Source organism: Podarcis pityusensis, assembly GCF_964106645.2.
Source record: "Podarcis pityusensis genome assembly, chromosome: 2".
In the NCBI taxonomy this organism is placed as follows: domain Eukaryota; kingdom Metazoa; phylum Chordata; class Lepidosauria; order Squamata; family Lacertidae; genus Podarcis; species Podarcis pityusensis.
In genome coordinates this window covers 16,204,598-16,219,188 of record NC_138029.1, presented here as the reverse complement: position 1 = coordinate 16,219,188, position 14,591 = coordinate 16,204,598, and the positions used below count along the sequence as shown (strand labels likewise).

At 49.5% G+C, this 14,591-nt stretch overlaps 1 protein-coding gene across 1 annotated transcript; it reads left to right on the top strand.

Moving 5' to 3' along the window:
• The first annotated feature begins 170 nt into the window (after nt 1-170).
• On the top strand, nt 171-13,515 carry MYG1 (MYG1 exonuclease). Its single transcript, XM_080994902.1, has 7 exons — nt 171-370; nt 2,605-2,717; nt 4,919-5,078; nt 6,828-6,977; nt 8,578-8,700; nt 10,311-10,492; nt 13,247-13,515. Exons 1-7 carry the CDS (start codon nt 209-211, stop codon nt 13,431-13,433), a joined length of 1,077 nt encoding a protein of 358 aa, XP_080851028.1. The 5' UTR covers nt 171-208; the 3' UTR covers nt 13,434-13,515.
• The last annotated feature ends 1,076 nt before the right edge of the window (nt 13,516-14,591 follow it).

Here is a 14,591-nt window from a genome sequence, read left to right as displayed (position 1 = left end):
ACAATTCCCATCATCCCTGACCGCCGGTCTTGCTAGCTAGGGATGATGGGAGTTGTAGTCCAAAAAAAAGCTGGAGACCCAAGTTTGGGAAACACGATGCAAGGACTTCGCAGTGCGCTTGGAGTCTCAGGAATACGGTAGACGTGGGCGGGGCGAGCGCGGGGGAGGCAGGAAGCAAATCGCCTTCCCGGGCTGGCGTTCCATCGCTATGCGCATGCGCCGCGTGTTCGCTGGGCTTCCCCGCCTGACTCGCAGCCTCATGCCCGGCCCGAAGCGCCCCCGACCGGCCCGCATCGGCACCCACGGCGGCACCTTCCACTGCGACGAGGCGCTGGCGTGTTTCCTCCTGCGGCTGCTGCCCTCTTACCAGGTACGCAGCTGGGGGCTTCTTAGGCACGGGCCGCTTACTCCGAAGTAACGCCCCTCCCCTCCCCGCACGTGTGTTGCGACCTCCTTAATCCGGTTCCGATTCGGAAGCCTTTTCGGCTAGCCTCTCCCACACCCCAGATTCAATTCACACGTGACGTTCCACCCCCGTGTTGGGCTCTTGCAGGGCCTGATCTTGGGTCCACCAGCAACTGCGTGGATGCGGCAGCCTGCGCGCCACGCAACTCCCCCGGGCAGTGCACTTGCGCAAATATTTGAATTGCTAAGCTAATTGCACCATCCGTTCAATTAGAATGAGTGTGCATTTATTTATAAATTGGGGGTCTGGGGGGCGTGTCTCGTCCTGGTTGGGACAGCAGCGTGGAGATACGATCTTTAGCTGTTCCGGTATAAATGCACGTGGGCGTATATCTCTGCTTGCGCATGTGTAAAACCTGGAGGTAAATAGCAGAGAATGTAGCTTGTTTGGTTTGCGGTATTTTATATAGTGGTACCTCAGGTTACATACACTTCAGGTTACATACGCTTCAGGTTACAGACACTGCTAACCCAGAAATATTGCTTCAGGTTAAGAACTTTGCTTCAGGATGAGAACAGAAATCGGGCTCCGGCGGTGGCAGGAGCAGGAGGCCCCATTAGCTAAAGTGGTGCTTCAGGTTAAGAACAGTTTCAGGTTAAGAACGGACCTCCAGAACGAATTAAGTACTTAACCCGAGGTACCACTGTATCCTTCCCTTTGGTCAAGACAGCAAAAGCAAGCACAAGTTATTAAATTGTAGTTCTTGTCAGTGGCTGTTCTGGGCGTAAAGATCCAGGAGCAGAATAGATGGCAGTGCCCAGGCCAGGAGGGCAAGGCAGTTTTTCCCTTTACATCCTATTTATACCTGACAACTGAAGATCACACTCTGTGCAGCTGTTGAAGTTCACCAAAGCTACACCACAATAAAATTTGTTTGTCTTTAAGGTGCCACAAGACCCTGTACAGTGGTACCTCGGTTTAAGAACAGTCCTGTTTACGAATGATTCAGTTTACAAACTCTGCAAAACCGGAAGTAGTGTCCCGGTTTGCAAACTGTACCTTGGTCTAAGAACGGAAGCTGAACGGTGGAAGGGCACTGGCGGCGGGAGGCCTCATTAGGGAAAGCACGCCTCAGTTTAAGAAAGCTTTCTGTTTAAGAACGGACTTCCGGAACGGATTAAGTTCGTAAACCGAGGTACCACTGTAGTTTTTGTTGCAATTAATTTGTTGCAAACCACACCAAGTCCTAATAGCATAAAGGCAGGAAGGAGGAGCATTGTGTGACTGGAATGGTTCTGGTTTACTCCATACAGAAAGGCAATTTGAGGATTTCCATCTTATTAGGACTTGGTGTATTTTGCACTTAATTAGAATTCTGCACCAGCGAACCTATATAGATTATGCAAATTTTCAAGTAGTTTTGCAGTTTCCATAATTTATACAGATTCTCATATCAAGCTTTGGAGGGGGCGGGGGACAGAAGTTGGGGTGAGCCTTCTCCTTGCTTTCTGAGATGTCACCAGGTGTTGCCGAGATACTTTAAATACTGTCTTCAGTGTCGTGAGAGCTAGAAACTGTTCACTGTTTGTTTTTTAAAGCCATCATCATGCAGAAACAAAGGGACGTGGGTGGTGCTGTGGGTTAAACCACAGAGCCTAGGACTTGCTGATCAGAAGGTCGGTGGTTTGAATCCCCGCGACGGGGTGAGCTCCCGTTGCTCGGTCCCTGCTCCTGCCAACCTAGCAGTTCGAAAGCACGTCAAAGGGTAAATAAATAGGTACCGCTCCAGCGGGAAGGTAAACGGTGTTTCCGTATGCTGCTCTGGTTCACCGGAAGCGGCTTAGTCATGCTGGCCACATGACCCAGAAGCTGTACGCCAGCTCCCTCGGCCCATAAAGCAAGATGAGCGCCGCAACCCCAGAGTTGGTCACGACTGGACCTAATGGTCAGGGGTCCCTTTACCTTTACATGCAGAAACACACACCTCATGAAGATCAACTCAAGGGCTTGCATATAGGAGCAAATGGTCCCAGTCACAGCTGTTCATCCTGCCCACCTGGTGTATCTTTTTCACCTGAAGGCACCAAGGAATGGTGAAGGGATAGAGATCAGAAACTGCAAAGTGGACAGCCTGGAATAGCACTGGGGCACGTTTTGTTTCACGGCTTTTGTTTGTTGTCGCCCTGCTGTGCCCTCAGGATGCAGAGATCATCCGGACACGGGATGCTCAGCTGCTGTCAGAGTGCGATGTGGTTGTGGACGTTGGAGGCGAGTATGACCCTCAAAAGCATCGCTACGACCATCACCAGAGGTACTGTTGAATTCCTGCAGCCTTTTCTCCCAGTGCTGGCAGCTAGTGGAATAGCAAGGTTACCACAAATGATGTTTTTATTAAATCTTCCAAATTATTACATAACTCCAAATATATACAGTGGTACCTCTGGTTGTGAACGGGATCCGTTCCAGAACCTCGTTCGCAACCTGAGCAGAATGCAACCCGCATGTGCGGTTCGCGATTCGCCACTTCTGCGCATGCGCGTGACATCATTTTGAGCATCTGCGCATGCACGAGTGACGAAACCTGGAAGTAACCCGTTCTGTTACTTCCGGGTCACCGCAGGACGCAACCTGAAAAGATTTAACCTGAAGCAAACGTAACGAGGTATGACTGTATCTCATTTTTTTGTCACACATTTTCTTCTTGACTTCCTGTTCCTCCTTCCCTGGTGGTGGTGTTGTTGTTGTTATTAATTATTATTATTATTATTATTATTCCCCCTTAAGAGCTGCATTAAAACACATCTATACAGTCAAACCTTGGTTGTCAAATGTAATCAGTTCTGGAAGACTGTTCGACTTCTGAAATGTTTGACAACCGAAAACTGAAAGTGGAAGCCTCAATACAATACAATAGGGAAACTCAAAACGGAAGCCGCGTAGCACGTTCGGCTTCTGAAAATCGTTCGAAAACCGAAGCAGTTACTTCCAGGTTTTCGGCGTTCAGGAGCCAAAACGGAGGTGTTCAGGAACCGAGGTTGACTGTATTTATTTTCTAAGCCCCCCAAATCCATTCTCCACATTCTTCCATTGCTCATATCTCAAATCCTGCACGTGATTTCATAGAAGAATGATAGTTTGATCGGTAATCCACCAATGGCTTCCATTCTTTTATGAAGATATCAGTTTGTCCTCTTATTTTAGCAGTCAGTTTCACCATTTCCACATAGCCCATCGGTTTTATAAACAATTCTTCCATTGTGGGGAGTCTCTTTGTCTTTCCATTTCTATGTGTACAGTATAAAGTTCTAGCTGCAGTTGTTACATACATAAAAAGGTTAGTCAGGGGTGTTGTTGTTGTTTTTTGAATCTCCGCCCCTATTATCCCCAACCAAAAGGCTTTAGGTTTTTGGGGAATGGTCAATTTCAACATCTTTTTCAATTCATTGTATATCATTTCCTAGAAACCCTTAGCCTTTGGACCTTTCAAATCTAGTCCTATCCTATCTAGTGCTGCCCAGCACCCTCTCATCTGCTGTGCAGTCCATGTAGAACCGAAAGGATGAAAGACAACAAGCCCAGGAGCAAAGAGACAGGAAGACATCAGGATAGACATCATGTCCTACATCAGGACAGAGAGCTTGTGGCCCTCCAGATATTGGGCTCCATCAGCTCCAGCCAGCACCACCAGTGGTCAGGGATGATGGGAGTTGTAGTCCAACAACATCTGGAGGGCCACAACCTCCCCATATTTGCTGTAAGAGGTTCAGCCCTAACTAAGGAGAGTTCTGTAGTGGAGAAAACCTTGGTAACTTGAAAAAGTTGTGCAAACTGACATGCCTATTTAGGTGCCCCTAATTCCCTTTCACATTCCTCGTTTCCTTAAACAGCTTGTTCCAGATATATAATGCACTTCCCTCCTTACAATATTCCAGTTGCACTGCTGTTTCCAAGAGTTGCCTATTAATAGGTGAAAGTAAAGGGACCCCTGACTATTAGGTCCAGTCGTGGCCGACTCTGGGGTTGCGACGCTCATCTCGCTTTATTGGCCGAGGGAGCCGGCGTACAGCTTCCGGGTCATGTGGCCAGCATGACTAAGCCGCTTCTGGCGAACCAGAGCAGCGCACGGAAACGCTGTTTACCTTCCCGCTGGAGCGGTACCTATTGATCTACTTGCACTTTGACGTGCTTTCGAACTGCTAGGTTGGCAGGAGCAGGGACCGAGCAATGGGAGCTCACCCCTTTGGGGGATTCGAACCACCGACCTTCTGATCGGCAAGTCCTAGGCTCTGTGGTTTAACCCACAGCGCCACCTGCGTCCCATTAATAGCACACACTAATTGCAGTAGTTTGTATATGAAAGGGAGGGTCTCCTAGTTTTGGGTCTGGGGCCCTGGGAAATTTCCATCTCCTTGTGGTTGGTATTATTTGCTGGGAAAGGGGAGTGTTCCAGGCTTTCCTCCCTCCTTCAGGTTCTTCTTTATTGACTCCCCTGATCCCACCTTGTTCCCATAGGTCATTTGGGGAGTCCATGCACAGCCTGAAGCCTGATAAACCTTGGCAGACCAAACTGAGCAGTGCAGGGCTAGTTTACGCCCATTTTGGCTCTGAGATTTTGTCAAAGCAGCTGGGCCTCAAGGAGGAGGATCCTGTCGTGCGTGTGCTCTATGACAAGGTACTTGCATGTGTGCATATCTGTGAGATCCCTTCCCAACAGCAAAAGCCTCTGGAACAATGGGGGAAATGAATGAACTCAACCCCTTGCCTCTTTCTTGCAGGGATGGGGAACCTGTGGCCCACTGGGTATTAGGGAAGTTTTTAATGTTTAATGCTGTATTGTGTTTTTAATGTTCGATTGGGAGCCGCCCAGAGTGGCTGGGGAAACCCAGCCAGATAGGTGGGGTATAAATAATAAAGTATTACTATTAATTATCAACAACCTCAGATATGCAGATGACACAACCTTGATAGCAGAAAGTGAGGAGGAATTAAAGATGCTTTTAATGAGGGTGAAAGAGGAGAGCGCAAAATATGGTTTGAAGCTCAACATCAAAAAAACGAAGATCATGGCCACTGGTCCCATCACCTCCTGGCAAATAGAAGGGGAAGAAATGGAGGCAGTGAGAGATTTTACTTTCTTGGGCTCCATGATCACTGCAGATGGTGACAGCAGTCACGAAATTAAAAGACGCCTGCTTCTCGGGAGAAAAGCAATGACAAACATAGACAGCATCTTAAAAAGCAGAGACATCACCTTGCCAACAAAGGTCCGTATAGTTAAAGCTATGGTTTTCCCAGTAGTGGTGTATGGAAGTGAGAGCTGGACCATAAAGAAGGCTGATCGCCGAAGAATTGATGCTTTTGAATTATGGTGCTGGAGGAGACACTTGAGAGTCCCATGGAAGGCAAGAAGATCAAACCTATCTATTCTTAAGGAAATCAGCCCTGAGTGCTCACTGGAAGGACAGATCGTGAAGCTGAGGCTCCAATACTTTGGCCACCTCATGAGAAGAGAAGACTCCCTGGAAAAGACCCTGATGTTGGGAAAGATGGAGGGCACAAGGAGAAGGGGACGACAGAAGACAAGATGGTTGGATAGTGTTCTGGAAGCTACCAGCATGGGTTTGACCAAACTGCGGGAGGCAGTGGAAGACAGGAGTGCCTGGCGTGCTCTGGTCCATGGGGTCATGAAGAGTCGGACACGACTAAATGACTAAACAACAACAAATTAATTATTATTGTTGTTGTTGGGTGTCGAGGGCCACAGCATCTCCACCCTTGCTTGAGAGTCCTGCAAAAGATCCTTGGTGTATTCCAAAGTATTCTGGGCCAAGGTGTAAGAAGCACAATGCATCCCACATTTCTGAATTAAGACAGGAGGTACATTTCGCTCTTGAGGCCAAAATATTTATTTTTAAACAATGAAAGAGCAAGAACCATCTGCCTCGGGCCCCCTTTGTTCCTGCGTGAGTCACTGTTTTGAACATGCAATCTAACTGGAGGCTGTGTGCTCTATAGAGCGCCGTCAAATGGAGCCAATACAAAACGCCAAATGAGGTCATCACAGCAGGACGCTGTTATTAAATGGGTGCAGAGCTAGACTTGGGTATTGCTATCTTATTGTGGCCACAATGATTGGGGTGGTGAGATCTGGAGTCCCAACAACATCAGGAGGACCACAGGTTAGCCACCTTGGCTGTGGTGGTACTGATCCAGCACTGCTGCAGTATGCATATATCTGTGGGGCTTTCCCTTGATGCCCTCTCTGCTGCATGTGACCTTGGGAAGTATCTGCCATGCCCCTAAAGTATGCAGGCACGGGGGCTGAATCTTACCTGGCTTCCAACCGCTCTGTGATCCACAAAACCTACTTTTCCAGGGCAGGTCAGTAAACTGAACTTTCTTGTTCTCTCCCTCCCTCTAGTTGTACGAGAACTTTGTGGAAGAGATTGACGCCATAGACAACGGCATCTCCCAGTGGGATGGGGAACCTCGCTATGCCATGACCACCAATGTGAGCTCCAGAGTTGCCTACCTGAACCCGCGCTGGAATGACAAGGATCAAGACACCGAGGTAGGGATCTGGATTGTATTTGTATTTTCCAGCTCTCTGTGTCCCAGTTAGGAAAACGAAGGAGTGGAGTAAATAGACCTCCAAGTAGATTTAGGCATAAAATACCATATTTTTCGCTCCATAAGGCGCACCTGACAAAAAGACACACCTAGTTTTTAGAGGAGGAAAACAAGAAAAAAAATATTCTGAACAAAACAGTGGATGTATGATTTTTGTGGTTTATGCTGTGACCACAGACATGTGATCTGATGGTGAGTTTGGGGTAGCCCAATGCAAAAATCCTGAGAATCCGTGTGGATCCATGCTTTGTAACCACGTTTTAAGTGGGGAGGGAAGGAAAAGCACTGAAGGGACAAGGAGCACGAGTTTGGGGGGGGGGGGAGAAGGAGGCAGCTAACAACGCAGGAGAGGGGTTTATGGGGAGGGAAGGAAAAACACTGACAGGACAAGGAGCATGTGGAGGAGCTTTTCAGCTCGCTGAGCCGGGGAGGGAGAGAGGGAAAGAGAGCACGGTTGCTTTAAAGGAGCCAACCGGACAGGAGCCGCTGTAAGTGGCTCCTCTCCTCTCCTGCTTTGCACCTTCAAAGCAAGCGGGCTCTCCTTCTCTCCCTCCTCCCCGGCTCAGCGAGCTGAAAAGCTTTGCTGCTATTCAGCCAGCTGAGCGGGGAGCGAAGGAGGGAAAGAGAGCATGCTCGCTTTAAACCAACCGGACAGGAGCCGCTTACACTCGTGTACACCCGCTTGGCTGCTTCAAAGCGAGCGACGGAGGAGGGAAGGAAGGGGAACCATCGATCCTCTGCTCGCGACTGCAGCAGATCCCCCCGCCATCCGTAGGCATTCGCTCCATAAGACGCGCAGACATTTCCCCTTGCTTTTTAGGAGGAAAAAAGTGCGTCCTATGGAGCGAAAAATACGGTAATAAGACACATTTGTTAACTTGTGCCTTTCATTAAACGAGGAGCTGGTTCTGAATGATGGCGCTGCATCCTTAAGAACCAGAGTGCGACCTCGGCGGTTAATTCTGGAGATCTATGGAAGAACAGTTTAGATTGGCACCGGTGCCTCTTCTAATCTGCATGAAGCAGTTGTGAGCAGAGGGCCTCAAGGTGTTGTGTGAGTGCGTACCCCAGATTGGTCAAGCTTTGCAACGTCTCAAAGCGACCGGCAATTTGTACTGGGACGTCCGTTCCAACTTCCCAAAGGCTTTTTCCACCCCTTGCTGCCAACTCGGGTTCAAGTACTCAGGGGCCTGGCACCGCAGCTCAGCGCCCTAATCTCTTTCCTTCGAAGGCCAGGCTCCTTGTGGCGTCTGTGGCCTGGTGTCTGCCTTTGCCTGACCATCACTGGCTAGGACGTGTCTCTGCTGCCCGCTGGAGCAAATCTCAGCTGATAAAGAGCAAAGAGGCAGCAGCAAGATTAAAAACCCGAGTTGTTGGCTTATCTCGAATGGTGTTGAGAGAGGTTGTCCAGGGCCGCCACTTTGCACTCTCCAAACAGGCCAGTAGCTCAGGCATGTGTGGGGCGGGCTACATGACCCAAGGGAGCGATTCCACATGGCTTCGGAGTAGATAATTTGCCAACCCTGTGTTTTGTTTCCCAGCCTGGTTTCCAGAAGGCCATGGAGCTGGTAGGCAACGAATTCTTGGACCGCCTCGATTACTATTACCGTGCCTGGATTCCTGCGCGCACCCTTGTGGAGAAGGCCATCCAGCAGCGCTTTGAGGTACCACTGCCAAGAGGAGGGCTAAAGTACAGTGGTACCTTGGGTTACATACGCTTCAGGTTACAGACGCTTCAGGTTACAGACTCCACTAACCCAGAAATATTACCTCGGGTTAAGAACTTTGCTTCAGGATGAGAACAGAAATCGTGCAGCGGCAGCGGGAGGCCCCATTAGCTAAAGTGGTGCTTCAGGTTAAGAACAGTTTCAGGTTAAGAACAGACCTCCGGAACGAATTAAGTACTTAACCCGAGGTACCACTGTACTCTGAACACATCTTTGAATGTGCTTCTTTTCCCGTGAGATGAAATCTCTCAAGGGGGCTCCCCAAGGAGGAGAAGGGTGTACACTGCAATTTCAATTTCATGATGTGTGCACATCTTGCTGTGTGTTTGCATGAAGGGGAAGGGCCATAGTTAAGTGACTGAGCATCTGTTTTGTGTGCAGAAGGTCTCAGGGTTTAATTCCTAGCAGCTGCTGGTGGGATCCAAGAAAGTCCCCCCGTCTGGAAATCCTGGAGGGCTGCTGCCAGTCAGCGTCGACAATACTGGCCTAGATGGATCAGCGGCCTGTGTTCCTAGCAGGTGGGAGGACATGTGTGGAAATGACTGGTACACAGTAATAATAATAATAATAATAATAATAATAATAATAATAATAGTTATACCCCGCCCACCTGGCTGGGTTTCCCCAGCCACTCTGGGTGGCTTCCAACAGAACACTAAAATACAGTAACCTATTAAACATTAAAAGCTTCCCTAAACAGGGCTCCCTTCAGATGTCTTCTAAAAGTTTGGTAGTTATTTTTCTCTTTGACATCTGGTGGGAGGGCATTCCACAGGGCGGGTGCCACTACCGAGAAGGCCCTCTGTCTGGTTCCCTGTAACTTGGCTTCTTGCATCAAGGGAACCGCTAGAAGGCCCTTGGTGCTGGACCTCAGTGTCTGGGTAGAAAGGTGGGGGTGGAGACTCTCCTTCAGGTATACTGGACCGAGGCCATTTAGGGCTTTAAAGGTCAGCACCAACACTCTGAATTGTGCTCGGAAACGTACTGGTCTTTCAAGACTGGTGTTACGTGGTCTCGGCGGCCGCTCCCAGTCAGCAGTCTAGCTGCTGCATTCTGGATTAGTTGTAGTTTCTGGGTCACCTTCAAAGGTAGCCGCACATAGAGCGCATTGCAGTAGTCTAAGCGAGAGATAACCAGAGCATGCCCCACTCTGGCAAGACAGTTCACAGGCAGGTAGGGTCTCAGCCTGCGTACCAGATGGAGCTGGTAAACAGTTGCCCTGGACACAGAATTGACCTGTGCCTCCATGGACAGCTGTGCCTCTTGCTTTCCACCCTGGCAGAAGCTCACTTTGCATCCCCTCCAGTTGTGGAGCCGTAAGCAGAGAGAGCACGTAATATTGAAGACTAGAATCTTTAAAAGAAATAAAGAATGAGGAGAGGTTAAGACCTCCAGCGGCCTGATGGTGCCCCTAGGTTTTGCACAAGAGTCTGGAACAATCTTACCTGGCGGACATCTCTCACCTTCTTGCACATAGTCCTCCTATGTCTCTCGTTCAGGTGGCACAGTTGGTGACTATGAATGACATGCATCTCCTTCCTTGGCAGGTTGACCCTAGCGGTGAGATTCTGGTGTTGGCCCAGGGCGGCTGCCCATGGAAGGAGCACCTTTTCAACCTAGAGCAAGAGCTGGGCATCAAGAAGCCTCTCAAATTTGTCCTGTACACGGATCTGGGAGGCCAGTGGCGGGTCCAGTGTGTTCCTGCTGGGCTGCACACCTTCCAGAACAGGTGAGCAAGGGCTCCGAAATGCCCCCCCCACTTGTGTCCTGTATTGTGGGATGGGGAGAGCATTTTGAAATCCCATAGCTCTTGGGGGCCCCCAAATTCAGGACACCATCTCTCACCCTTGCACCCTAGACTTACATTTTTATTTAAACCTGACTAATAATCCTAGGGACGCGGGTGGCGCTGTGGGTTAAACCACAGAGCCTAGGGCTTGCCGATCAGAAGGTCGGCGGTTCGAATCCCCGTGACGGGGTGAGCTCCCATTGCTCGGTCCCAGCTCCTGCCAACCTAGCAGTTTGAAAGCACGTCAAAGTGCAAGTAGATAAATAGGTACCACTCCAGCGGGAAGGTAAACGGCGTTTCTGTGTGCTGCTCTGGTTCGCCAGAAGCGGCTTAGTCATGCTGGCCACATGACCCGGAAGCTGTACGCCGGCTCCCTTGGCCAGTAAAGCGAGAAGAGCGCCGCAACCCCAGAGTCAGTCATGACTGGACTTAATGGTCAGGGGTCTCTTTACCTTTACCTTTAATAATTCTATCCCTTTAAAGGGTGATCAATGAGGCAGCCTCCAGATGTTTTGAACTACAGTTCCCATAATCCTCAGCCAGCATGGCCAATGCTCAAGGATGATGGAAATGTAGTTCACGCTGGCTACCCCTGCTATCAATCTGTTGCAGCCAGATCAGGAGAGAATTCTGTGGCACCTTAGAGACTTATCAAATTCATTGTGGCATGAATTTATGGGCGAGAGTCTACTCCCTCGGGCTAATGAATACGACATAAAGCTGGAACCAACTTCTTCAAGTAGTGAAGTGATCACCTAAATGGGCGTCTGAGGAAGTGAGCTACAGCCCTTGTAAGCGGGCACTGCAATGAGTTGTCATCTTTTCAAAAACTGGTGTTTTTGCTGTAGCAAACATAATGCAGCTACGCGCCTGATAGGCTTCCTGTCCGTTTTCAGTCTTTATGAAGTATCTTGGGAGAGGGCTCTGGCAGCGTATGCGTCTTGCATTGAACTACCAAGTTCAATCCCAGTCATATTCAGGTAAAACTGGGAAAGATTCCCCCCAGAAAGCCTTTCATTGTCAGTGAAGACAATTTAAAAAAAATCAAAGCAGATCCCTTTTCCTCTTCCTTTCCCCCACAAATTTATTGGTTTTTCAAATTGAAATTTATCTGATACACAGTGGTACCTCGGGTTACAGATGCTTCAGGTTACAGACGCTTCAGGTTACAGACTCCGCTAACGCAGAAATAGTACTTTGGGTTAAGAACTTCGCTTCAGGATGAGAACAGAAATTGTGCAGCGGTGGCAGTGGGAGACCCAATTAGCTAAAGTAGTGCTTCAGGTTAAGAACAGACCTCCAGAACGAATCAAGTACTTAACCCGAGGTACCACCGTATATCAAACATAAATCATAAAAACAAGATTCCAAGGAATCTCCTGGACTTCCATCCTCCCCTTTGTGGGTCCTAATTTAATCATTTCCTCCCGCATCTTCCGATCATTTTAGCCATTTCAGCATAGTCCATCGACTTCATCTGCCATTGCCCTCTTCCTCCTCTTGTTGGATACCATCCCTCCCATTTTCTTCGGATGCCCTTCCTAGAGCTAGTGGCGCATAGTGGTCAGAGTGTTGGTCTATGACCTGGGAGACCAGGATTCAAAATCTTACTCGGCCACGAAACTCGCTGGGTGACCTTGAGCCAGTTGCAGCCTCTGGCCTACCTGACAGGGGTGTTGTGGGGGATAAAATAGGGAGAAGAACTTTGTACGTCACCTGGAGCTCCTCTGAGGAAAGGTTGGTTATAAACACGATAAATAATATTAGATTCAAAGCTTTTGGTTTTCTTTGGGTCCTTTGGCTGGATCGGGACGATACGGGATTGGCATCTCTTGTGGGGGCGCAATTAGTGCCAGCACTGTCCGTTAAGAGTTTGGGTGTAATCTTCGACACCTCCCTCTCCATGGAGGCGCAGATTGCAGCTATAACAAAGGCGGCACTTTTTCATCTCCGCCAAGCTAAGCAGTTGGCTGCTTACCTCTCTCGCCCTGACCTAGCCACTGTGATCCACGCGACGGTCACCTCCAGACTGGATTATTGTAACTCGCTCTACGTGGGGCTGCCCTTGAGACTGACCCAGAAACTCCAGCGGGTGCAGAATGCCGCGGCGAGACTCCTTACGGGGTCCTCGCCGCGAGATCACATTCACCCGGTGCTATACCAGCTGCACTGGCTCCCGGTGGAGTACAGGATCAGGTTTAAAGTGCTGGTTTTAACCTTAAAGCCCTATACCGCCTCGGACCTACAGGACCGCCTCTCCTGGTATGCCCCACGGAGGACCTTACGGTCTTCAAACAAAAACATCTTGGAGGTCCCAGGCCACAGGGAGGTTACGCTGGCCTCAACCAGAGCCAGGGCTTTTTCAGCTGTGGCTCCAATCTGGTGGAACTCTCTGTCACAAGAGACTAGGGCCCTGCGAGACTTGACATCTTTCTGCAGGGTCTGCAAGACAGAGCTGTTCTGCCAGGCCTTTGGCAGAATCCTTTGGTAATCCTCACAGAACTCTAGCCCAATGGTTGCCATTACTTTGATTTGAACTGATTTTATAATGAATTGATTTTAGAATGTGATATTATTTTACTGTCGTTAGCCGCTCTGAGCCCGGCTTCGGCTGGGGAGGGCAGGATATAAATTAAATTTTATTATTATTATTCTTTCAGTCACTCTTGGCTCTCTCGCTCTTCCTCCCATCAGGTTGTCGCTTCTGGCCGAATGGTGTGGCTTACGCGACGAGGAGCTCTCTCAGGCCAGCGGGATCCCCGGCTGCGTCTTTGTGCACTCCAGCGGCTTCATCGGGGGGAACCACACCAAGGAGGGGGCGCTAGAAATGGCGCGGAAGACATTGGCGCGGCAGGTCGAATCCGGCGCATGCAGCTCATGAGGCGCGAAGCCCCACACAGTTGGACTCAGGGGGACGGGGACAGGTTGTGGACTTGCCATAAATTTTGATTTTTTAAAAAGCAGCTTTTTTGTATCTTTTGTGAGGGAAATTGTTGGTAGAAGCAAACCCAGCCAGATGGGCAGGATATAAATAATATCATTATTATTACTATTGTTATTATTACTACAGTGGTACCTCAGGTTACAGATGCTTCAGGGTAAAGGTAAAGGTAAAGGTACCCCTGCCCGTACGGGCCAGTCTTGCCAGACTCTAGGGTTGTGCGCCCATCTCACTCAAGAGGCCGGGGGCCAGTGCTGTCTGGAGACACTTCCGGGTCACGTGGCCAGCGTGACAAGCTGCATCTGGCGAGCCAGCGCAGCACACGGAAACACCGTTTACCTTCCCACTGGAGCAGTCCCTATTTATCTACTTGCACCCGGGGGTGCTTTCGAACTGCTAGGTTGGCAGGCACTGGGACCGAGCAACGGGAGCGCACCCCGCCGCGGGGATTCGAACCGCCGACCTTTCGATCGGCAAGCCCTAGGCGCTGAGGCTTTTACCCACAGCGCCACCCGCGTCCCTATGCTTCAGGTTACAGACTCCGTTAATCCAGAAATAGTACCTCGGGTTAAGAACGTTGCTTCAGGATGAGAACAGAAATTGTGCTCCAGCAGCGGCAGGAGGCCCCATTAGCTGAAGTGGTGCTCCAGAACGAATTAAGTTCTTAACCCAAGGTACCACATTATTATTATTATTATTATTATTATTATTATTATTATTATTTATTAGGATCACCAACTTGGGGGGGGCTAGTAAGCGCGTTTGGAATTTTGGGGAAGCAAGCATTATTATTGGGTGCTAGTCGCAAGACAACTGCAGTACGCGTGGTGGGGTATGACCCAAGACAAAATGGCGGTCACTTCTTCAAGAGAAGGAAATGAGACGGGATTGCAAAAGGGTGTGGGCAGCCCCCTTCCCCAACTGCTTTGTAAGTGGGGGGAAAGGCATTGACATAAGCCGCTGCCCCCACAGTCATTCGTAGAATTCAATCTTGCCATCCAATGAAATATTTGTGGGCACGTTCAAGGAAGGAGAGGCTGAGGAAGGGCAAACGGGAACTGAGCAGGAAGAGCAAACAGCCTCTTGTGCAGTGCAGAT